Source organism: Vanellus vanellus, assembly GCF_965231255.1.
Source record: "Vanellus vanellus genome assembly, chromosome: 1".
Lineage (NCBI taxonomy): Eukaryota > Metazoa > Chordata > Aves > Charadriiformes > Charadriidae > Vanellus > Vanellus vanellus.
In genome coordinates, this window is record NC_138905.1 from 207,232,100 (window position 1) to 207,259,210 (window position 27,111).

The 27,111-nt window shown below is 37.0% G+C and overlaps 1 protein-coding gene across 8 annotated transcripts in view; it reads right to left on the reverse strand.

The window, feature by feature from the left end:
- The window catches only part of YAP1 (Yes1 associated transcriptional regulator), a 96,828-nt gene that overhangs the window by 22,848 nt on the left and 46,869 nt on the right, over window positions 1–27,111 (reverse strand). The window contains exons 3-6 of one of the 8 annotated variants that reach the window (XM_082494882.1): window positions 22,983–23,098; window positions 14,597–14,710; window positions 2,475–2,656; window positions 907–954 (exon numbers count right to left, since the gene is read on the reverse strand). In XM_082494882.1, the coding sequence (XP_082351008.1) occupies window positions 907–954; window positions 2,475–2,656; window positions 14,597–14,710; window positions 22,983–23,098 (460 nt within the window). Of the gene's footprint in view, window positions 1–906; window positions 955–2,462; window positions 2,657–14,596; window positions 14,711–22,982; window positions 23,099–27,111 lie in introns of all 8 variants that reach the window. The other 7 variants (XM_082494881.1, XM_082494887.1, XM_082494886.1 and 4 more) reach the window with 7 other exon arrangements.

Sequence of the window (27,111 nt, forward strand, 5' to 3'; positions counted from 1 at the left end):
TTAGAAAAACAAAGTACGATACAAGCCAATATAAATATTGTCTTAAGAACCAGTAGATTAAGAATACTGTTAGCTATAGCAAACAAGAAGTGCTCTGAATATATCCATAAATCCGCCCTCTCAGAGATTCACTCCATATTAAACTTCTTAAGATCCTAAAAGAAGTCTGCATTAAACTGTTTATTATGCTTCACATTTTGACCAGTTTTTCTTTTGGTCCGAGCTTGGGAGGCTTTTCAGAATTGTTGCTTCCTATATAGAAAATGTATTTGTGCAGGAGCCTGTTAAATGGCAAAATGGAATAGTTACATATCACATCTCCATAGCAATTATTTTGTTAGTCTCATCTCTTAAATAATTCTGTTACACTGTACATGATTAAAAGTCATAAATATTTTAAGTGATTTTTTATTAACTGATTACAGATATCCACCTTTAAGATCATACCTGTTTAAACAAACTGATAAGAACATTCATATGAACAGTACTTAAAATTTGTCACAAACTACTACCTTAGATATAATGAGAGGTTTGCTTTAAATACACATCTTGATGACATCAGGACTGGAACAGCAGTATCCTCAAGAATGCTAAACAAGAAGGTTGTTTTCAATGCAGAAAACCATGCAATGAATTCCTAATTTGCTTTTAAAAATTGATACAAAGCTGTGGTAACGCAGCACTCTTAAAAACAATGTTAGGGTTGTGACCAGAGAAGTGGTTCAAAAATGTGTACAGTAGAGCTTGGGTTTTTTTGATCGGTGGTGGGTGGTTTTTTGTTGTTGTTGTTTTGGGATATTTTTTTTTCTTTTTTGGAATGCCTTTATATAGCAAAAAGTTCCTCTGCTAGCCTAATTTAATGCTTTCATTTTTCTAATTATGCTGAAACATCAGTTAAGAGCCTACCTGATGTTTTGGAGAATTTGCTGTGCTGGGATTGATATTCCGCAATGCCTAAGAGTAAAAATAAGATGGATAAAAATTACTTTAGCTGCATGGTTTGCTTATGCAGGCTGTCTTATAAACACCATCTTGTAGTATCAAGCCCCCAAGACAGGCCAGATGAGACAGGATAAGGGAGTTAAGAAACTATGAAAACCATGACACAGTGAAACAAAACTCACAGATTTACCAAGGATGCATATTTGACAGATAAGCTTAACGACCAGGGAGAACAACATGAAGGGAACTGGCTGTCACCTGGTCCAAAGTTAGTCACGTTCTCAATGACAACTGAGGCAAGAAGACAATTAGAAGGCCTACCTAGAAGCATGCTAGCACAGGGTAAAATGTTTGGTGGTGGATTAATAGCAAAGCAGGAACAGCAGAAGCCCAGGTGCTTAAGCAGAGAGAAAGTTCTGATGCCACCTTTGCAATGTATTCTTGTATACCTAGAGCACTATAAAAAGTAACAGCTGTAAAGATGACCCATCTTACACCAAGAGATGCTGAAGATTCCTACAAAAGAGGCCTTGACTACAAAGAGGATAACGGGAATCAGATTCCAGGACAGAATACTGCAGGTGATGAAGAAAGAAAAAAAGCTGTCTTTGAGGACATTAAGATATCATCCTCTGCTGATACAAGGCCCATCACCCAAAGTGAAAAGGGAACAGGATAAGATTTTAGGAGGTTTTCTTCAAAGAAACAATTAGTGCTTTCTCTAACAGCGTCAAAAAACAAGGAATATCATCAGTATCTAGCACAGATGGTAGTAACTCTTAAACATTCAGATAGAAAAATTGAAGCAGAAGGCTTAAAGTCACATGGAAGTCAAGCCCGAATTCAAAATCCAGAGATTCCAATGTCCAGTCCTACACTTGAACATTTGCTACAGCTACATTCATAGAGTAGAAAAATACTGAAAGGAATAGCTAATTATCAAGTTTGAAATTCTTCAGCATAAGAAAACCACAGGTCCAAAATGCAGCACGAGTGACTCAGTTCTTCCATGCTCCACTCCACTGTTTAACAGATAAGATTTTAGCAACAAGGTGTCTCCTCAGTTAAGCTTATACAAACTTTAAAAGTACTTTGAAATCCTACAGACTGTGACAGGTTCTGAAAGTGAAAGACTTTCCTCCACTTAAAAGGGAGAACTAAAGCAGCTGTGGGAACCAACTTCTCATCTTTCTGCATGACTCAGAACTCAATGAATATGAAAGATATCCTCAAGAGGAATATCCAATCAGATCAACAGTGCATGATGTCATCCTAATAGTAAAGAAGCCTGTTCTCGGAGAGTTTTGTTAGGGAGAGGAATGAGGGAGGAAAGCAAAATCCTTCAGTCTGTATGTCAGACGCTTTCACTATTAAGCTGATATTGGTAACAGAATGAATTCAGACCTTTTTAGATCTCAAAGCTTTTTGTACAGTCACCGGTCTTTAAGCCTCACTGATACAACGACTTAGCCAAAACAAAACATAACATACAAAAGAAATAGTGGAAGTAGGTGTCTAACCTGTGGCCTCACCTGCCGAAGCAGTTCTTGATGCTTCAGTCTCAGCCTTTCCTTCTCCATCTGTAGCTGCTGAAGTCTCATCTGTTGTTGCTGATTGGAGCTACTCCCACCCATCACACCACCTTGGGGACTCTGAGGAGCCAGAGGGGGTGGCTGTTTCACTGGAGCACTTTGGCTGATTCGTTGATTCATGGCTAAGAAACCAAAACAATAAACATTTAAGAATGAATTCAAACAAATACATGCAAGGGAAGTATTATCCTTAGAAGGCATGTATTAAAAATTTTATAAAATAAAATTACAAGCCATAACAGTACAAAAAAATGAAGCTACACCGATGTTCAGAGAGTGAAATGTATGCTCACATGTGTTATTCCTGTGAAATCAATGCAACAGTCTCACATTTAAGAGTACATACTTGTTCTAAAAGCTTCTGAAAACACTTAAATGCCTAAAGTTGGTGAAAAATTCAAAAGTGGTAACAAAATATTTCAAGTTTAATTAGAAAGATCTCTCTCTTCTTCCTAATAAACTATTCCCAATTTAGACACAAATAATGCAAAATCACTTTTTTTTATTCATGTTAAACCTCAGAATCATTAAACTCAAGAACACAGAGAATGACAAAACAGATTATCCCACTTATATCAAACTACATTTGGTTAAAGGCCACTATTCTTCCCAATGCAGTGCAGGTCACGCAACAATCATTCACATCCTTGTCCCATCAAGTTTTGAGTGTTGAGACTCCATTTAAGGCATCTTGACATGCAAAATCAGCATTGGTACAGAAGTGGCAAATGAATTATACAGCCAAAAATACTGCCATCATCATGGGAAACATTTTGCCGGTGCTTAGTTTTCTTTTACCCCACAGAAGTATGTGATGCATCTGCTCTGGGGTGTGGAGAAGAAAGAGTGTCATCTTGTATGCCTAATGCACGATGAGAAGCCATCTTCCTTTCCCCCATAAAAACAAGACCTAAGGCAATTTTATAAATGTAATGCATGACTGGGCTACATTTACTTGACAGGCCTGATTTTTCCCCAACATGAGACCAGTGTAGTTGAAGTCAACTGAGGCAGTGGAGTTCCCATAGTGAAACAGAGGGCTGGGAAAAGCTGAATGTATTACAAAGGCACTATTTTCAGGGGCTTTAAGTTTTGGAAGTAGCTTTCCTCATCTTGTTGTCTGGAACAGCCTGAATCTGTTAACATGCCCAATATGCTGCAGAATGCATTTGCTGAAGCAGTGATGGGAGTGTGGTATGGATTTATTTTTTTTTCTAGGAATGAGGATTATGGTTTATGGGAACTACGAGAAAAAAAAGGGAGTGAGCTTCTTTTAGGATGACAGGCTGATTTGGTGTCCTGGTTTGAGGTAAAACAGAACCAATTTTGTTCAGTAACTTCGCTTCTTAGCGATCCCCAATCCCCAGTGGTGGATTTGGCCTAAACCACGACATTTGGTGCAAAGAAAAACATCTGTTGTACTAGTTTGAATTAACATTTTCATCATATATAGAGGATTCCGGGAACACTAACACTTTTAACCATCATAAGAAAGGAGAATTGTCTCATAAAGAGTCTGTATCATCTTTTCTCTGAAAAGCCCTTAAGTTTCCACTGTCTTTTGAGTGTTTAACTTAAGGTACAGTAGTGCTTTTCTTGTGTTCCAAGAAAGCCTAAATATATTTATCTCATAACCGTAGTAAAATGGCTGTTGCTTCACAGCCTTGCTCCCTTTTCCCCTTACCACAGCTCATCTTTCCATTGAGAGGCAACTCAAGTTCCATTCTGGAACCAGGCACGTGCATTTTGCTTTTTATATCTTACCCTCTTTCACCTCTAGAAGCAGACAATGAAGGAGTTAGTAGGGGACAACAGAAAACAGCCTTCTCTTGCTATTAGCTAATTCTGCAACTCAAGCAGAAGTCTGTGCTACCCTTCAGAAGTTCCAGGATTCAAACCGTGTTATTAAAAACAATGGAGGGTCAATTACAGTGGAAAGTAACGAGGGACAAAGGTTAGAAAATTGCAATCACCTGAAATAAGCACATCTAAGTTGAAAGCAAACTGCCTAGCTTGTAAAAATTAAGTACCCAAAGCTGAAGAATGTCAATTTTGGGGGGGTAAAAAGGCCGCCTATATGGTCTAGTCTCCAATTACATAATCAGGGTTTCAGAGTCCCTGCCTTATGCAGTTCACAGCCAAGTCATGTTGCAGATAACTTCATAAGAATCTAACAGTTTATAACCTTAGTTAAACACAAGTGCAGTATCACTAACATCCCTTCACATGTTATGAATTTGTTTTTCCTCCATGCACCATACAAGTATTACTTCCCTAGGTCTCTTTCCCACTAACATGCAGTTTTGGAAATAATTTCCTTCTCATGCCAAGTTTATCATATTTTGTATACATGTATCTTTCTGACAGCTGCTTGTATTATTCCAGTTCTCTCTGATCCCAGTTTGATCCATTCTTCACATCTACTGTCTTTGCAATTAAAACCCCAAGAAATCATGTTTGTCTGTTGTTTTTCATTTTATTTCCTCATCCTAGAAATTTCCTTGAAATGCCTTCTAATGTCCATTTTGAAAGTAATGTACATAAGTAAAGTGTATCTTGAACAGGAATATAGTAAGATATTGCCACTTCAGTGTATACTTAATATTCATCAATAAATACTGGGGGGAAATTTAATCATATGATTTTGTAGCCCTTCAGAAACTGAACCTAAAAATCTACTTCCTAAATTCTTATTTAGGTGCCCATTAGGAGGATTTTTCTGAGCATTTTATTATTTCAAGAATGCAAGTGCAAAAGACTTCAAGTTGACAAGATTTTAAACTGTCCTCAGAACAGACCATGGAGATGTTTTTCGTGTAAGGGAACTCTCTTTAACTGTGAAATTAAACTAAAAGTTTGGACATTAAAAGAAGATACTGCTAAGTGAATATTACTGACTTAACAACATGCCCAAGTGAAGAATCAATGGGAAAAAAACAACAGTAATAACACTGAATGATTTTTAGCTATCTTGGCTGATTAAACAAGTGTGCTATCTTCAAGGGAAACAGAAAGAAGAATGTAATTTTCTATAATTTCCAACTCAATATTTAATGAAAAGAGGGAAACCACAGCTTGTTTCAAGTGACAGGAAAAAACAGAGGGTTCTTAAGGTAGGGTTTTTTTGCTGTTGGTTTAGGTTTGGGCTGTTTTGTGGGTTGATTTTTTTTTTTTTTTTTTAAAGTCTCAATTCTCCACTACTCACCAAGGACATGACTGCAGAAATCTGCACTCTAAAGAATACGCTTATCAATGTGATCTCAGATAAGCACATTTTATTTCTTCCACACCTCATGGGTTTGTGATGACCCTGACACACAGAGCTCTTTTTGAAAGTACTTTGGAATTCAAAGGCAAAGAGCTTCATTTATCTATTAGAGTTAGGACTTAGCAGTCTTCTGATGCATCCTGTTCCTTACCTTCCATGGGTATGGAAAGCATTTAAATAAGGGGCTCTGCACCCACACAGTGCAGGCTGCAGAGACCTCACAGGCAGAGAAGGAACAAACAAGTCTTTGTTTCTAGAAGAGGGGGATTTGAGGGAGGAGGAGGAGGGGCAGACAAGTTAAAAAACATGGGCAACTTAAGACAATAAAAAAAAAAAATCTTGCCGTCCTATAAAATGGCTTAGCTTCACAATCTGCAGAATACAGTCAATTGTAATAGCTGCAATATGCTTTTGAAAACAGAGAATTAGTGGTCCTCAAATGTTACACATTAAATATTCTACTGTCCAAACTCAACAGCAAAACGCCTGTTCTGTACTGTAGAAGATAATACTTCACGGTTACTGAAAAAAAGCTTACACTGCTGTCTACATCCTTAATGGAGGGGTAAAAAAAAAAAACCACCAAAACCAACCAAACAAACCAACACATCTCCCCCCCAAAAACACCCCAATACAAACTGAGAGACAAACAATTACCAGTCATTGGTGCTAGAGAGAAAAGGCCAGCAGATTGTTAACAAATCAAACATAAAAGGCTAATTCTCTCCAAAGATCCTACGCCAATTTAAATCAGACAACCCAGGGCACTGACGGTTTGCAGTAACAGTTCCTTTCCCCTATGCAGTATTACATGCAAAGATTGCAGTAGAGCACCCTTAATAATTAATAGACATAGCTGAATGTTTGATTTTTTTTTTTGTATTTATCATTTCACCATTCAAAACTAAATCTAATTTTAATCTACAAATTCAAAGGCGTATTTATTTGAACAAACAACAAAAATGTTCAGGATCTGAGCATACTATAACTCACTGTTCTTAAGAATAAGAATCAATATTTTCACTGAGGGACTGAAAAAGAGTACTTGCCCCCTTCAACTTCATTTGGAAACTAGCCAGTTTTTGCGCATCATTTTTGGCTATGGCCAGGTTTTTGAATGGTGCCAGTTTGCAGCACTGGAACAAAGACAAAAATCCTCTTTGATTAATTTGCAAAAAAATTACCAGCAGGATTTGAAAGAATGAGTCTCGGAAGTAATAAAAACTTGTTCCAAGTGGCTTTTTTAGAGACACTTGGTACAAGAATTTGTTGTTTAATCAGGACACAAGTCATGTTTCTGGATTACATTCTTTATAATGCATTGCTATATTACTTTAAGGAAATCCCAGTTATAGTTTCATAATGTTGCTGTTACAAAACAACCTAAAAATTAGCACAATAAAATATTCCATTGTTTTCAGTTTCTGATTAACCTGAATCCTGGAGCTTAGAGTAACAGGGGAACCTGAAACAGACTGTTATCCAGGCTTATTTTGCTGTCTTAAGTGTACAAATAAATCTTAGTGTCTCAGTCAGGTAGAAAGAAACAGTCACACACCCTTGAGGTGGACTCTTGGTTAAAACAAGATACATCCAATGAAAATAGCATTACAGAAGCTGTCCAAACTGCAAATGGATTATTCTGCATTTATCAATTACTTGTGTTCAAATGAAATTAATATTTTTTTGTTCTTCTATCACTACACCACCTGCTAATTAAAACAATATAAGATTTGTTGTTTTCTTTGATAAAGCTGCCATTGTTTTGAAGAGTTTTTCTGTATCCTAAAACGCAAAGGTGCAACAGCTGGATTGACTGACCACCACAAAGACTCAATAGCATCCACAGACTCTTGACACACTGGAAAATTAACTGGAGTAAAATGCTGCAGTTGTTCACAGATCTAACTTTTCCCACCCCACAGAAGTAAACAGCAATATTTATAAAGCATCTTCACTCAATGTATGCCAGTTTCAGAAGAACTGAAATATTCTGGACCAGCCAGAAAAGCAAATATAAATGAGATTCAGCAGTAACATGAATAGCTGTGAAAAAACTTCTGCTCAGTGCATGCATACAAAACAAAACCTTTTCTATTTTTTAAAAAGAAACCAATTTTAATTTTGAAAGTGTAAATAATTTTTTAAGTATTTGACTTGATTTTTAAATCTTCATACAGAATGGAACTGACAGTGTAAGTATTCGTATTACAGAAGAACTGTGTAGGACACACTGCATGGGACAGATTATTAAAAGAAACCTCAACTAATGTCATTTAAGTTTCACATGTAGGTATGAAACACTGAAGACTACAGAAAATGCAGGACTGAGCTCATCAAGGCCCCATGTCTGTCCACCAAATATCCGGAAAAATACATTTAATCAAAGCTACTCCTCATTTTAGACCAAAGTTTAATCAGCAGAGTCTACGTAAGGGTACCAGCTGCAAACAGTTTCACTGCTTGATCACCACATAATTCCTGGGTTAATTAGGCCTAAAGACAAGCTTCTATAATTTCTTATAAAATAACATGGGAATTTATTATTTTTTTTTAATGCAGGTTTACTTCAATTTATGTGAGGGGAATAAACCCTGTGTATATGCATGTGCACGTCTGCATTTTTTTAATCTGTCATAAGCCCATTAGAAATGATTAAACAAGAATTACAAAATCCAGTAAAAACTACTGTAATTAAAAAAATCAGTATACTGTCAAGAAACAGAGCAAAACTGTTTTCTGTATATGAGAAACCGAAATCATGTTTCGACATGACTGAATTCAAGGAGGAAAAAAAACAGACGCTTCTTTGAATTTTAGATTATATATGATTAGATATAGAGTATATAATTATTGTGTGTATATATTTAGATTACAGATGATGAATGATGTGTTCAAAACAATGTACCTTCAATTTTTAACATAGTATGCTTATTAAAAGAGACATGCAAACTGTGGTATTAGAAGGATATGGTGGAAAAAATGGCCCTATTAGGAGTACAATTTTCTTCCACTGTCACAGCTGTTCTAGCACAACACTGGAAGTACGCATTATTTTTACTGGCATAAAGACACCATTACCAACAAATCTCCTTTCTCAAACAGAATTAAGTTATTCTGAAAACAAAACAAAACCCAAACCAGGTATAAACTTACATAAACTTACTGCCCTGACAAATCCTTAATAAAGTGGTTTTTTTTTCCCATTTTTATTACTATACACATTCTACATAAAGTAGGTAACTGCATTCTTACACAATACTTGTAGACAGATTTAACAATTTCTTCAGTGAACTCTGTTCAGTAAAGAACTCTAAATAAATCCTGCTTTCAAACAATACAAGATTTCACTTTCTGGTATGATGATGAAAAACTAATAAGCATTTATTGTAACCACCATAAGGGCAGCATCCCCTGTTACAAAGGGGTGCTTACCAGTGAAATTTCACCTGCCTCTGCAGATTTGCAACGAGCTCACTTTGACACAAGTCTAGTTCACTGAAAACTGATGCTGCTCCATCTGTACACATTCTCTGACACACATACCAAAATACAGAAGTCTTTTCCCCATCCTGAGTGATCTCCTGAAACTGTTCTTCTGGACAAACAGAGACAGGGAAGTGAAAAATCTAATACCAATAGACCTTACACATGAGTCAAATCCACTTTTGTTTTAGAGACCGTGGAAAGAGGATATGCCATTGCATTTGCGCATAAAAACCAACTGTGGCTCATGCTCCCCTTTGATGCAAAAACGGAAGGCAGATCTGGAACTTAAAAATATCTGAAAATGCCACTGTGACCAGACATAAGGTCTGGGCTTTTTTTTTTGACCAGACAAAAGAAAGTTTTCCAGTCCAGGGTTCTAGTTCTGTCTTGTCCACAAATGTACCTCTGTCAAGACTCCTAACAAACTTATTTGAAGAAACACATATTAAACAAAGTGCTAGACAGGTAAGGAATAAGAAAGCAACACTATGGAATACTTCCTTTTAATTTCCGATACTTAAAAATTAGTAGAACCTCCACAGTTAAATAAAATGCACTTAATTTTAAGTGCATTTCAAGTTTGTTGTGTGGTTGGTTGGTTGAGTTTTTTAAATGAAAACAATAAATACATGTTTCAATGAAATATACAGATGCATTTTACTTCACTATTTCTGAACAAGCCCTTTTCATTGTTTCAAAGGTGTAATGTTCTTACATTACAAGAAAAGGAAACAGAAAATCCTGATGTGTATTCTCTATACTCCTATATTTATCATCACTTTTGTTCCTTTTCCTACTTGTGTAGCTCAAGCACCAAGCACTTGTGTAGCTCAAGTACACAGAGCCCCTATGGCACTTTCCATAATGATATTAAACACTGTCCTGCCTTGCCTTCCCCCTCATCCAAAATTCATACAGAACTTCAAAAAACATTAACATAATCTCTAAATTTGAGTGATGAAAATAAAGTCATGGCAATGATTTCAATCTGAAGTCACGTCTTTTGCTTCATATTCCATATGGCAGCTCCAACATTTGATAAAACAGAAGGAAAAAGACTGGGCACGTGTAACACTGGTATGATCACTAGCAACTACCTATAAAATTGAAGTCTGGAATAAAATAACAAGAAAACTGAAACAGGATCTTATTTTACTCTAATTCCTGCAGACAGACTTGTCTGACTACTCTAATGGAGTACTACTGTTTAAACACAAGACTTACATTAACCCAAATAGAAACACAGAAATCAACTGCCAGTTTCACATATTTTCCCACTTCAGGTTCACCATCCTACCTTTGAATTTAACAAATTAAGTATCTTCTAAAGGCAAAGTATTTTTAGTTGCATTTCAAAAACCAGTCCTATCATCTGCAAACTGAAATAACAGTTGAAATCCCTTTAACGGTATTTGATACAAAAGCCAATTCTTGGAAACTTGTAGCAATAAAGTTGAACGATTCCAAACTTCAACTGGTTCTAGGAAATTTAATTTTACAGAAAAAGCAGATGTTGTTCTACTTCACCAACTCCAGCCACTCAGAATGTATATCTGACCTGCTTCCTACCCAGACATCGTCTAATTATCAAGAAAAGATATTAAGTGATCTGGCAGGCTTAAGAAAAACATTAGGATCTGTGAAGAAGGCCCACTGGACAATAGCAGAAGCTAGTAAAAGACAAAACAGTCCAAAACACAACCTCAACCTGACAGTCCAATTATCTGAAAGACATAACCTTCTTTAAGAAAAAAAAAAAAAAAAAAAAAAAAGTAATTTGAAGACCCTTACTACAAGGCCTGCAAAGGCACTGAGAAGGTAGGACAGCATGTTTGTACCAGATGCTCCACTAGACAAAGAAACCTGCTGACCCAGCCCTAAGGACCCCCCCTCCCATCTCCATCCCTTTGATTCCCTGTCATCTTTTATGATTGTCTGTGCTTGGCATGAGAAGACTTTCATACTTAGCTCTTTCCTAGATTTTAAAGTTTGTAATTCTCCTAATGCAAAACTGTTCTCAAGTCAAATACGTAGACTTGGAGGATCAACATCTGAGCCACAAACAAGACTTCACTGCCATTTAAGTGGTATAGCTGAAGACCTCAAGCCCACTTCAAAGATGTTAGATCTGAGTCTTGGAACAACGTTCTTATCTTCAACTTGGAGCGCTCAGGTTTTAGACCCAGCCTACTCCACAGCAGGGTATTCTGACAGGGACTCTTATCTGATGCACTAGTCTTAAAAGCCTGCTCCAAGAAAGAATCCATATTAACTGCATCCTTTTATTTTCTGTTTAAAAGCATGAATGCAATACCCAAATTCCCCTTACCAAGTAAGTCAGTAGGTGTGTCCGCCTAAAACAATTTCTTCAAACTGATTCTCCTGCCTCTCTCTTTTCTAGCCACATTAATGGAAAATTCCCAGTACTACTTAAGGGGGGGGGGGGGGGGGGGGGGGGGGAAGAAAAGAGGTATACGCACACCTACAAGAGAAAATAAAAATGAACACAAAGCTTCCATCTGATGAGGAATATACAGAGACATAAGGGCTGTCTCCCTGAAAGCTGGGCATTCAGAAGCAATAAGGGCAAAGGCTCTTCAAACCTTCTGTTTCTAAATACTGGAACAGAAGAGTATGTTTGCACATACCATTCAACAGCTTTATTGTTTTCAATGGTTCTTCAGATAGGTGAAAGTGGGAGTATCAAGGAAGAAATTAATTTCTCCTTCATTTTCAATCAACATTAGTATCACTGTAATAATCAAAAGCTTCAACATTACAAAGATGAAGTCAACTAGGATTGCTTCTAAAAGTGTTAGTAGTCAAATAGTAACAACTAAGCCTTTATATTAAAACGTAGCGATAGAAAGGAGTATGGTGATCCTTAGGGGGGAAAAAACCCAACAGGATTTTCAACCTATATTAAGCACAGAAAGGTAAACTTTTGAGTCATTCACATGCTATTTAGGGTCACAGCACGTATTTGTTGAGGATCTCCACATGATAATAAATGCAAGGCTCAGTAAGTTAGCTCTGTCAAACAGATTTTTTTCTTCTTTACTGGAGTCACTTAAGGAGGTCACAAGTGAGAAAGCAACAGGAATAAGATTTTTATATTTTCTTGGCTCAAATGATAAAAACATAAACCACAATACAATGCGTACAACTTAAGATTTCAAGGAAAACTCCTTCAAGCTCAACAGCAGCTAGCAGCTTGTCTCTATTTGCCGTCACTCTAGATCAGAAGAGCCCACATGCTTTTTTTTTTTTTTTTTTTCTCCTTTCCTGCCCCTTTCAGTTACACTTGAGCTCTTTGACTGAAAAGGTCTGGAACAGATTAAAAGTCCAACCACAAAATAAAGAGCCTTGGCATGTACTCAAGCCTGTCTGGGATACACATACACAGTGGGCCCAAAAAGGGAAGCTATGCAGCAAGAAACCCTTATGCAGTCTTTTGGACATTTCGAACTTCTTTCAGTTTAACTGCACAGCGTTAACATTTGATGGAGTTTCAGTGTGCACAAGACAAGTAACTTTTTGCCCTTATAATTAGGCCATACTATCTACAGGAGTACAAAATAGTTCTGAGAAACAAGATTCATCTTACTCACGACATGTCAATTAAAGCCTTTTCCACACTCCTTTTTAATTCCAGCTCATCGTTGGAAACTATAAAGTAATACAAAGAAAAGCAAAATACATACCCTGCAAGATTACTTAAGTAAATATAATTGACCTGCCTCTTAACTGCAAAAGGCAACACTGATTTTCAAGATGACTGCTTCCTTTTCAGCCTTATTCACATATTAAGTAATTGTAAAGTTGCAAATTACCCACACGCTCCTCTTGCAACACGAAAACAGGTCTGCAACTCTGGCTGGTGTTAAAGCCAGCACGGACATTTGCCAAAGCTGACAACGTTCAATATATGCCCCACCTTTGGGCTCAAGTTGCACAGTGGTTCAACCTGTCTACAAACTGGTGAGAAGTTTATAAACAAAGTGTGACAATCTGGTGTTCTCCACAAGAGCAAGTGGATGTTAAAGTAAGCACTCAAGCCTACAAAACAAAAATGCTGAAATTTCCAACAGCCATTTCAGAAAAACAAAACACAACAGTGACTGTTGAGTTTTGCAGCTCTGTGTTTATATGGCATTCATGGAGTTAATGCCTCTCCCAAAAGGGGCCCACAGTTGTTGTTAGGTCAACCCCTGTAAAGCTTCAAAGGCTTTGTATCCCCTCAGCCTGACCTACTCAGTGATCTGCACACTGTTTTCATTTAGTTGCACCGAGTCCAAAACTAAAGCCTGAAAAACCACAATGATCTCTTTTTTTTTTTTTTCCCCCTACTGTTTTTTCCATGGGTCTGGAAAAATAACTAAAATCCAAAGGAGTTGAAAATAGTAAGTTATTGGGGAAACAAATCAAGGTCAAATCAATACAGCTAATAAGGCTTACACACACAGGTCATGGCTTTACTAAAGTTGTAATACCACCTTAAATACAACAGAACAATCACTTGGACAACGTAAGAAACTAGTTTAGAGTCTCTTAATGTTATATGCTATTGCTATTCATAGTCATCAGTGCCAATATTTTATTGAAATGTTTGCAGCTCTGCTTTTCATAGATTGAAAACATTACAAAACATGAGATATCAGTTCTATTTTGTTAAATTTTTACATCTAGACCTTGTGATCACAACTTAAGTTACTATTTCTATTTCCAATATTACATAGTCTTTACCCCACAAAGAGGTTATTAAATTAGAAACAACAAAACTAGTAATTTATCTCCATATTGTTTAAAACCATAAGTTTTGTCATGATCATCACTGTGACAAGCTGGAATTATAAGCTGGTATATGTTTCAAGTGTATTTAAACAGCACAAATTATTATTTGGCAATGCCCTCTTTAGGATAGTGCAAAGGAAAGTAAATATTTGTTTGGGAATTAAAAGATTCTTCTGTGGTAAAGTTTTGCAGTTTTAAAGGGAAGAGTGAGCTTGGCTGGAACTGTCTCTAGGTTTCTGAATGCAACCAATTTTGGAAAATGTATGGATTATATGGCAAAATCCCAACCCCTAGCATTAGAAACTTTGGTGACGTACACTCCTACAGGATATATGCTATTCCTTTTTATCTGTGGGGCCTTTTTAATATATAATAGTTTAAATAAGGTCTCTATAATTCAAATTAAAATGTATTTTAATCATACTATAAAAAGTTTTCAAAATATGTCTGCAAAATTAAAGCTGAGTGAACTGAAGCGAATCAAAAATTCTGAAGTGAGATGAACTTTTACCAAAGCGTGGGTCAAGCCTTGGGTCTAGCCAAGATGTGGTCTTGTTCTTATGGTTTATGTAGTAAATTTCTCCATCCTGGGTCATAGCTTGTTCCCATCCATCGGGGAGTGGGCCTGCAATATAGAAGGAAGGAGTTGATGGCGGGCTCTTGTTTGCTCCAGCTGAAATTGATCTAAAAAAAATTCCAACATTTTACATATATAACAGTACATGAAACAGAATAGTTTCAAGCTCATGTCTAACATTTCTGGGATAAGGGCAAAGAAATGGTGGGTGGAAAATAAAAGAACAGAAAACACTTCTATTATTTTGATTTAGGATTTGGAGTTTAATTTTGTAACTCGTTTGCATCCTTTCATATGCTTTTGACACTTCCTTTTGCTTATAGCATTATAGTACAAAACCAGCAATAAGTCAAGCCTGCCAGAATGAAACCAGCATGAGCACCAGGAAAAAGAATAAGCATAGATGTTCTACCTTTCATAGGAACATCTAACAATTATGGCCCAGCAGCAGCAACAAGGCAACCCTGATGAGGTCCTGAAATATTCCTCTATCTTTCACAAACAATTAAAAAAGTGACAAAACTCATTTTCCCTTTCCCTCATACCACAGCTTTCTGTGAAAGCATTAAAGGCTTCAGCAAGCAAATAAACAAACCTGAAGAACAGGAGGCAAACAAGCAATGAAAAAGTAAAGGTAAGAAAACACCAGCAGCAGACACAGACACAGCACTACGTCTCTATGAGCGGGAAGGCACAGGCAGGGAAACCTAAATTTAGGAAATGGTAAAAGGAAGGTAGGTAGGTGATGGTGTTCTGGAGTCCAGAGCTAATGTCTGAACAGAGAGTCTTGAGGTGCGTTTCCCTTGTGTTCCAAACAGCGGCTTTTGAGAAAACCACCTTTCGTCACTATACAGTTCATAAACCACTCATTCACATCTCTATATGATGATGTATGTTCATCTGTATTTTGCTTAGTCTGAAAACTATTCTTCAAGTTAAATTCATCTGATCTTACCTGTCAGGTGCTTACAAATCTATGGTTTTGAATTCTTACACTCACATAGATATGGACTTCTAAAACTATCTAAATCAGATGTAGGAAGATCTTGCCTGTATTTCTTTAGATTTAAGTACAATCCTAAAATGATATGGCAAAAGATTCACTGCAAATGTTAAGAATGTAAAAGACATTAGAACAAGATCTGCTGCAGGAAACCATCATCTTTCAACCTCTTCTTCCACTTTTCCTCAGCATAATATAGTACTACACTAGCAAAAGTCATTTGGCTGTTAGACTTTGACTAACAGACCATTCTGTGTCGTGTAAAATACATTAAGTATTCACAAACATCATAATTTCACACATGAGATTCAGATATACACACAAAAGTGTGTGTGTGTATCTGATAAATGCCTAAAGCACGTACTATGCCCACGTTCAAAGTACATTAGCTCTTTGCCTGTCATTTTGTCCTGAAGTCACACTCCTGTTGAGGAACTAATTGTCTAAATTAGGGGGTGGGAGGGGGGGAAGAGGAGAAGGATAGATTTGTTTGCCTAATCTCAAAACATGTTCTTGGAGAAATGTCAAAAAGTAAAATAATCATTCAATTGCATTCCAGTAATATCCCAAGGCACAACCAAGACAAGAATTTGTCTTTGAAGATCCCCTGCAAACTACATTTCTAATTTAAACTCTTTCATTTTAGCTAAGAAAACTATGCAAACTCGCTACTCCACCATTAGAGCTACAGGTTTTTGAGTAAGGAAAAACAGTGATCTAACCATTGGACATTTCCTTCCCATCCTTAATGCTCACAAGCTTTAACAGCCACATACAGTAACAACAGTACCTCAGCTTTTATCAGAGGCTAGTGAACAGAACAGGCAAGAACGAGTGACAACGCTGCAAAACATTCATACATCCCAACTTATCCACGGTGTAACAGGACTTGAATGCAGAATTGAAAGCTCAAATGCAAAGAACCCTGTACTTTGTTACCATACCCAAAGACCAGCCAGTTAATCAGTGAGATGCTGTTTTATAAAACTGGGGCACAGGAGCACAGTGACATGCCCTACATCATCCAACCACAGAATCCAATGAAGAACCAAAAATGTTCCTTGACTGCTAAGCCAACACCCTAGCCATGTGGGCAGACCTTCTCGCTACCATTCTCCTCAGGGTGCTTCTAAGCCACACATCCCTCAGAGATGAAACTCAGCAAGAAATTCTCTTTTGAACTGCAAAGCCAAAAAAAAAACCAGCTGGGTCTAGGAAAAACAAAATTAGCCTTGGGGTGTCAGTCCTGCTGAACATGGAGTAAAGTGTATACTGGTCCAGCATGTTCCTTTGTAGTAAATAAGAACAAAATGCCTTTGAAGCAGGATGCCAGGAGCTGATCAGTCCACCTACCTGGTGGAAGAATATCACTTATTAGAGTCAGTGATCTGATGAGTACTAGCTTATTAGAGACAAACCTGGGCAAGGTTCCCTTTCTAAATCAAATACACAGCTGTGGACAGGGCAGAAAAGGTCTGTCTGCTCACCTTGCTCATTGTAGCAAGTCTTCCTCGCTAAGTGCCATCGATGGCTGCAGAAAAAGAACTACTCTCTCTAGAAGCTTTTGGCATTAATCATGACATTGCTTTCTTCCTTGGCCAGCAAACTGCTTTTGTGTTTCTACTGTCATCCCTACGTGTTGAAATCGTAGTTCAAAAATTGATTAGTAATGCTTTCTGTAATTCCTATTTGGTTTTGTGAGCAGTTGTGAAACCAAAAGACTATCAAGTCTGATTTTGTAACTGGCTGTCTGACAAACTCTGTATTAGAGGCAAGTAACAGGAAAAATGGAAAAATATGGTGAAGAATAGCAGACATTTACTCAGAGGATCTAGGAAAATTCCTGTGCAATCACATGTCCCTTTCCAACCCCCAAAAGGCTCAATAGGAACAGAATTCCCAGCATTAGCTTATGTTTTTAAGTGACTTAAGTTACAAAAGCTCTATATTGCTGCTATTCAGGCCTTACCACCCAAATTTCCATAGTTACTGTAGCCCATGTTGTACAAAACCAGCCATGCTGGGTCTAACTAAAAGTCCATTTAGCGCAGGCACCTAGCCTGGGGCGACAGACACACCTTATTGCTAAAAGCAGCCTATTTGGTGACTGTCACACTCTATAAGCTTTTAAACAAACCACTGAATACAATACAAATAGACCCAAAAAGCCTAGTAGTTATGCAGAGTTGCTTGGCCTCCATCAGGTGATTTCTTGAGCTAGATTCTGTCTACTTATTAGGTCCCAAAGGATCTCTCTCAAGTACTTTTCCAGTCTTCCCTTGAACCTTTGTAAACGTTTAGCACCAAGAAAACCCCTGTGGCATGGTCTCCTACTAGTTCTGTTTGATACCTCCTAGGTCAATTGACATAAGCTTACAATTCTATGAAATTATTTGCACAGGGAGAGACAACCCTTCTAGGGAACTCATAATTTACTGTGGTACTTTTAAAGATAGGGTTATCCAAAAATTAGGTTCCAATTTCCAAATGTAAGCCATCCTCACAGAGCTACTGATAAGGCATACCTCTCTACTACATATTTGTATAATGCTGTAACTTGATGTAAATACATGTAATTTTAAAAGCCTGCGTGCATGTCTGTTTCATTCATGTCTCCATTTTTTGTGAGTTTTTACTTTCTCAATATACCATTTCTGCCATGAAACACAGTCTTGAATGCAAAGCAGAGCTCGCTGCTGGCAGATAGAAAGCAACAGGAAGAGTAACAACAACAAAAAAAAAAAGTAGTACAGATTCAAGCTATGCTGGGAAACAAGGTAAATCTTGCAAGTCCCTACAGTTTCTGATATTTAATTGTAAAATAAATGCAAATAAAGCTATATTTTATCACAAGGTTAATGCATATTAGAGAGCATCTGTATCCATGTAAGTATTATAAGAATATGCATGGACAACCTAGAAACCGGAACACCTGTATTCAACAGGAGGAATCACCTTACCTAATAAAAACAGTGATCTCCAAGAACCTTCCTAATCTTTCCCTGTGAAAGATGAAATTTTACCCTTCAATCACTGTCACTGTGATTCCAAAACTTTTCAAAATTGTATCAGTCTACAAGATTTACCTAAAGTCCACCTTTACTCCATTGAATCAGTAAAACTTACGACAAGACACCATAAAAAAGGGGCATTTTTTGGAGATGCAGAAAGACACAAACACTACTGTCATGTAGATATTTCGAAACTCCAGGTTCACGACAGATCATATGTAGTGTTAACTGTACACAAAGCAGAATTTGTAGTATGACTGATGACATAGAAGAGAAATCTGCAACTGAAGTAAGCAAGAATCTAACAGAAGAGCTAGAACTTATTTTAATTATTGGCACATCCCCCCCTACCCTCCCGTCCCACAAAAGGGGGGAAAAAAACCCTCAAGAGTTAGGAATTCAAGTGTCCGTTTTCCTGCCATCCTTTAACATGGCACTGCAGCCTTACCCTAAGAGGCAACGGAATTACACTAGGTCTACAGACTTTCACCAGGAAGCCCAATTCAAAACTGCAATGTAAGAGGGAAGACGAAGAAGGACAAAGACAGGTAATCTGCTCCAGAGCTAATTATCTAATGCCTATGCGCAAGCAGAAGAGACTGAAGCAAGCAGTGCGGTCAAGCATGATTCAGGAGGTACAAGTATCTGAAGAATGGAAGTATACAAATACAATTATTATCCCATCTCTGTTATATCAACTGTAATTGTATAAGAAACAGGCATTGTTTACTTTCACATTTACAACTTTACCTCAATAAGAAATGCATAGGACAGGCTCCTCAGAAGAACAATGTACTGTGTTTTTTGGCGTTTGTGGTTTTTTTTTGATTGGTTGTTTTGTTTGTTTGTTTTGTTTTTAAAGAAAAAAAGACAGGAGAACATAGTTTTTCCTGTAACACCTTTAGGGAAAAATGTTTAGAAACACACACAAAACAGTCAAGACTAATTTTTATATACAAGTTGCATATTTAGAAATTGTTTTCTTTCCCTTATTGATGTGAAGATGCAATCCTATTTCACAGAAGATTAACCAACAAATGTCATCCAAAGAGCACTGTGTTTCTCTGCATACATACGGCCCAAGCCATTTTAGTTGATTACACGTAGCAAGCTAAGTTCAGCAAGACTGAGACAAAAAATAATAATCAAAGAATCAAAACAAACAGGGGAAAAAAAACCCTCACTTTTCCCATTCTGATGCCCCCCCTACAAAGGATGTATGCTAACACTCAAAATAGCTCATTCACAAAATCATGCTGGGAACAGATGAAGCTGGTTCAGATACCTGTTAGTTTCCTTCAAGAAACATAACTTGCAGCAAAATACATGGATTTTCATCCAGCCTTAGCTGCCTCAAGATGTGGGATTTCTTAAGAAAAACAACCTAAAAATCTCAACCTCGTGCTAAACTACACCTTCCCTGTTTTTATTTTAAACACTCTCTTGACTTTCCTTTACCCTTACCACACCTTCTAGTTTTCCTTTCTTCCCATTTTCCCTGAGCTCCATTTATCCTATCTGTCCAGAAATGACAACAAGTTTATCTTCAATAAGCAGACAGCTTTCTGAGTTCTGTTCTCTCTCTCCCTCTTCAGTTTGTTTTTCTGTTCTTAATTCTACATAATGACTAGAATTTTAATTCTGGCTAAACGGCTAAAGCTTCTAATGGCTTTCAAGACAGCTCCTAAAAATCTCCTGTCTTAGGTTTTACCACAGCAACTTTACTCACAAGCTCTGATGTCAGTCTGTAATTAAATACACTAAAACTTGGACAGCAACTCCTGATTAAGGGCTACAATTACTAAGAACTATACAAGGATGAACAGTACAGAAAGGAAAACATTCTCCCCTGTGGCATTTTGGACATTTTTTTTGCAAGTCACTGACCTCCAGCTGTCACAATACTCGCACTTGGTTTTTCCCAATATCTGTCATGAAAGGCTCTCAAAGAACAAGGGAATGTTTCATTGCCAGCAATATTTCATCACAGGAAACTTCTGTCTTAAAGGTCTCAACTTTATTTCCCAGTTCTTGGGGATGAATATCCAAATTAGAACATTAAGTAGTCTTATATTTATGACGTTAGCATTCAGGTTTAAGTTCCGCTGTGCTGAAGTGGTACATAGTTACTTGATTTTTCCATTTCTCTCATTCTTTATGAGGCCACCAAGGAAGCATAAGTTACCATGAACTCAGAACCAGACATAAAAGAGACTTAAGCAAAACCAAATATACAGTCATAATTTAAAGTTAGTACATCAAGATTAGCCAAATCATGTATCAGAAATGGAATCATATCCAATAACTGCAGGTTCAGTATTATTTAATTCAAAACAGCTTTTGTTAAATGCAAGTAAGAGTAAGCATGTGCATCCAAAGAGCCAGTTCCATCATACTATCTCAACTAATTTAAGCTTAAAAACGTAACGCCATATAAACACATAACTCATTATACACAGAAGTTTGATTTCTTCATGCACTTTGTCAAGTTCGGAGCAGTGGGGAAAAAACTTTACAAGATTTGCAGTTCATATTCAATACAGTATCATCCGTGAAATTATTATAAATAAATGTTCAATGAACTTGTATTCAAATAAGTGCTTTCTCAAGTCACAGGACAACCCACTTAAATGTCTCAACTCTCCTATATTGCTGGAAAAACAACAACAACAAAAAAGCAACAAAATCTATGCAGGATCACTTGCTCACACACGCCAATTACAAGTAAATTCTTGGTTTTCTTTTAAAAATAATCCCCATGTACTGATTGCTAGATTCTCTTAAATTTTTACCGCTTACGACTAACCAGTTTTTTTTTTTTTTTTTTTGCTAAGGACCCTTTATTTCTTTCTAAGTACATAAAATGAATCCTACTTCACTATCAGTATTTTTTCCTGTTAAGTCTTGGTACAACAGAAGGTTTGAGGGGTTATCTTAAAACACAGAGTTTATGTCAATAGTCAAACAGCAAGCATCTAGTTTTAGCGCGAATAAGATAAGCCAAAAGGCAAGACAGACAAAGGGAATTCTTTCCTTTCTCCTACTCCCTGTTCTTCACAAGTGTTCCTGCAAAATCATGCCATCTCTATTGCTGCAGGTTTCCTGGGATATATTTATAGAAAAAATAATCACAGATACTATATTTTCACATCAGAGCCTGAGACCTTAATTGCTCTGAGCTGTGACTTCCTAAACTCAAACAGGGCTCTAATTTGTTTCAGGATAATCCAACCTCCTGGTCAAGCCAGCAAAAAGTTTGATTAATTTCCCCTCTAATACTCCATCATGAACAGCAGCATTTGGTCATGCTTGTTAATCTTTTGGTATTGTCTGCAGCATATGAATTGCAGCATGAAGCAAAGCTGTCTAAACGGACAACAAAAAGCAGCACCATAGAATAACCTTTGTGAAATACAGGAGCAGCAGACAAACACAAAATATAATCAGACTGTGAGAAAATAAATAAAACATGAACCTCAGTAACAGACAGAAGATGACAAAGCATAGGGGAGAGCGCAGCAGTCAAACTAGCATGGCACCAAATTTATTTGCTTGCTCTCTGCACCATCAGGACAAGAGAGCTCTGAAAACATACATCAGACTCCACAGCAAGAACAAGCACACTTTACTACTGTCTAGTGCCGCCCCCCGCCCCCCAACTAGCTGAAAAACAATTTTATATTCCAGGAAAAGATACCAGTCTTCCTCAGATAGAGGAATAATCATCATGATACAGGATTTTGGAAAGTATAGGAAAATAAGAGGAAAGCCAAAGCATCTCTGCTTCCAAACAAGATTTTCCAGGTGTTTGCTTTATTCCTTTAGGGAAGACAGAAAAAATGAGATGTTCATAACAAATGTAGGAAATGTAAATGAATGGAAGTAAATCAAGTCTAGTAAGTGAGCAAGAGGACACAGAAGAACACTGCAGAAGCCCAGTAGCTTTAATGTAAATAGACAATAATTTCATGGAAATTCTGGTCTTCATCAATTTAACAGCATTTTCAGTCAGAAGAAATAAGACAAAAATTCTGCTTCTTTAAATGTTTGCATCATCCATTTGAAAAAATATAAACACAAACCAAAGAAGTACAGGATACTTTCTGTACTGTATAAATATTGTACAAATTCTCTTACCTCGAGGATCAGCCTCTTGCTTGATGCATCAGGCGTCAACAAATTTAAAGTCTAAAACCAGGGTAACTAGAAGGATATTTTTGAGATTTGGACTCCCTCCCCTCCAATTAAAATACCAAGTGGTATCTTCATTTGTATGATCTTTTTCATAAATCCAAACGTTGCTTACCTGATGCCGAGTTCATGATGTTCTGCTGCACGGAAGGACTGGTGGGAGCTGTAACATTCATCTGGGAAAGCATGGCCTTCCTAGGATCTTGCCATGTTGTTGTTTGATCAATGTGACTACGACAAAAAAGAAAGTGGGAGTTAGGACAGTCATGCATTCACATGAATGACCTGCTAGCACAGAAAGTTTAACAAAAGCTTAAGCCTGCCAACAGCCGCCACATTCAAAACCAAGCAAGAACTGTTTGGATTGTTACCAACACCACTGGTAACAGTCAGATCCTGAAACCCTTACTCCAGCCACCACCAGCTTCCCAAGAAACAGCTGTAGTGATCAAAGCTAGAGCAATGGTGAGATAAGGCTCAACATGAGTATCATCATCTAGACTGTTGTACCATAACTAGATGTCATACCCTTTAACTAAACATTCCCTTCCTTTTCCCTTTGATTGTTACTTGTAATTTTTAAATGTGACTTCAGACTCTTTCAAACCAAGCCAGTTATGTCTGGAATCTCAAGCACTGTCAAGTAACTTGGCATGATGAGTTCACATCCACTGCCCAGGGAATTGTAATGAACTGGCTAGTGAGTAATCATCAGAGTTCCCAAACTTTTTGTGCGTAGACCACATCCTCAGATTATTTGATGGATTACTCCCCTCACCACTGACAACTGAACAATCTCTCTGTGGTAATTTAAGTAGCCAGTCACACTAGAACAGTAATATAAAAGTGATGTGCAGCTGCCTTTCAGCTTCATGTGAGAAGATGAGGACAGCTGGACTGTCAATAACTCAAGTAGCCCTCTGCGGAACCTAATTACAAAACTTCGGGGAGCTTAGATTTATCTGTTTTGTAAAAACTGGAAAGTACATTCAGCACTGTCATTCATAAAAATATTCAATTCAATGAAAATACAGAAGTGTAATGAATCATTAGTTTACCTTCTGAGTATGTGATTAGCATGTTTTGCTAATGAACAACAAATGCAGGCTATTCATAACAAGCATCAATGTTATCTTGATTCCATTAAGCAACATTGCTCCGTGAAGTACATGTGGACAAAAATAAAACTACCAATACACACCAAGCTTTGACAAAGTTTGTTATCGATTCATTTAGAGCTGGTATCAGTTAAAACTCATAATTAAATAGTATTGTTATCAATTAGAATCCAATGCATCAACTTGGTACCATTCTTTCCTTACATTAATAATCCCTAAAGTTACATTTTTGTGGATTACATGGAATGCCCTTTTTCATTTACTTCAGCAAAAACACAACATTTAAAGCTGCAATTCAAATTCTACTGGTGATCTCAGTTCAAATCTAGGTAGTCCAACTCATACCTCTGCTTGTATCCATGTCTTGCATTGTGGTTTTTATGTATCTTGGTGGATCAACGTGTATTTGTACTGAACTATCTAACAGGCTGTAAATTTAATTAATTAAATAATAATTGTGCAACTGTTCCTAATTCACAGTTTCTCATACTTTAAAGCATATTCAAGTTTAGGAGCTGGTATTGTATTATTTTAGACACTCTAAAGGGATAAATAGTTCAGATTGGGTCACCTAAACACTAGCATCTTTGTGGACACCGATATCTCAACCAATGAGAAACGAACCTAAATAAGCACTGTTAGGATGTAATTTGTTTGATCAATTTAAGGAATGTATTGAAGGTGAATCAGGCCTATTTTCTCCTTCAAGAAGGGAACCTAAGTTAATTACGTCAAATACACTGACATTAGGAGAAATTAATCCCAAACTTTGTTTATCTATTTGCATGACCACAACATCCAAGAGCTCTAATCATAAATTAAGACTTTATCATAGGTCAAAGTGGACAAACAAAACAATCTTATTTTCTCCCTGCCTATGCAACTAATTGCTATGCCTAGAAACTTACTAAAGAAAGTCTTGATTCAAATTAATAAAAATGGGCTCCACTGAATTGGTAAATGTTTTTAACATGTTACTTGATGTTCAAAAAGTTGGTATTTCCCCCCAAAATACTAAGCTTTGTAACTACTTCATCATTTCAAAGAAGTGAGAATTAATAGATACAAATTCAGAAGATCATAGAATGGAGCAGTAGTCACCAAGATTACTTATATTGAATTATTTATCACATTCTAATCACTGAAGGGACTTTCTGTTATAAGGTAGAAGGTAACATGAACTGGCTTTTAAAAAAGTTTTGTTTTAAAATATGTGTATTTTCTCTAAACATGTACACTAACAATTCTAGGTCAAAGAGTTACACACACTGTAGCATGACCACAAAACAGGTAGGAATGTTATTTGTACAAAAATACAATAGTAAACAAAGTTCTACTTTGTCTGCATGTGGCAACTACTGCCAGTTTTCCCTTGCGTACAGGAACCCCCCCGTTACTACAGCATTAATTAGAAGGTGTCACTACCATGTTAGTTTCCACGATACAGCTCATTTAATACAGGTACTATTAAGTACACTGCATCTTTGGTTGCGTATGTTTTCCAACATTCAGCTCCACTGAGAAACATGCTATGCAGCAAGACTTACTTACTTCCTTTTTAGCCTATTTATTGATAAAACAGAGCACAACATAGTAAAGACTGCCCTATATATACTGGACTATACATAAACCTTCATACCAGAGAACATTTTTTCACTTTTCTGCTGGTCAATTTTGCAAAGCAGTGAAAGCAGGTAAAGATAATACAGATGTAAAAACACTGCACAGTAATGCTTTGCAGACTATGTGTTTAAATTACAGTACCAGCATGTGCTACTCCTCCCCTCTATTTCTGATTTATTATATTTGCTCAACTCAGTTCTGGGAACAGTGGAAACTGGGAAAACACCACTGCACCCATGATTACACATTCATTTATTTCCATTTAACCCCCATAAAAATCCATGTAACACTATGAACTTATAAAATGTCTACCTAAGGTATGTATTTTATAGCCTTTGTTTCTGTACACTGTTTGAGTGCAGAGTACAAAACAGAAGGAAAAAAGTTGTCTCACTGCATTACAGAACCCTTTTTGCAATTAACTGTAGGAACACACCGAAGCAACATTCACCAGCTTCTCCAAACATGTCTGAATATGGGATAGATGAATAGACTATGAAAGAAGCAATTTTCAAAGTACCTCCAATTCTGAGCACAAGGACAGCATTATCAATTCCTCAAGACTGCTTAAGCCTACCACGCAGAGTATAGTTAATGTTCATGCGGAGTTGTTAACATGGATAGCTATTTTAGGCAGCAGTAGCTTCCAACTTTCCCTAGCTGAGCATCACTTGAGAACATACCGACATTACGTTCCTTACTTTACCAACTATACTCCAACCAGTAGTCGTCTTAGAACGAAGAGCCACAGAAGAAAAGTCTCAAAGTAAGCAAGCTGATTACATTAAAATCATACTAATCATAAGGTTGGTTCAATAAGGCAAAATTTGTCACCTCCCACTCATCTCTGTGCTTCCTGACCTACACACCCATTTCCCCCACACCCTCCCTCAAAACCTTTCTCTTCAACCTCCTTCAAACCTCAGTCTTTACGTGTATCTTACCTGCTCCATGTCTTGAGTTTTTGAACAGTATATACTAAGAAACTTCCCAAAACACATCCCAACAAATCAGTTCTTTTCCACAACTTCCAAACCATGCTCATCAGCTTACAGAATACAAAGCAGGCAACCCCCACTTACATGGATGAAATGTTTATATAAATACTACTACTACAGGAATGAATATAGCTCTTAATTTTGTTGAATATCTGCAGCATGTGCACCAGGGTAACTTAGTAGAATATATATTTCTGATTATCAATTTAAGTACAGAAACAGGGCATTCTCCACAAGTAAAGACCTCTCCTTCCGTTTTGAATAGCGGTGCAGAAAAGGTCTAAATGGACATAACAAGAACTCTTGACACCAACACTGCATTATCTTTCCTGCACTAAACAGATTTTTTCCATAGTAGCTGCATTACATGACAACTGTCCCAAACCTTACATTCAATATCTTCTATTTTACATGGCCTGAGCTGCACCTTGATAAAGGACTACTGTCAACCTCAAACTTTTTTAAAAACGTCAGCAAATTATATCAAATCAATGAAACCCAATCA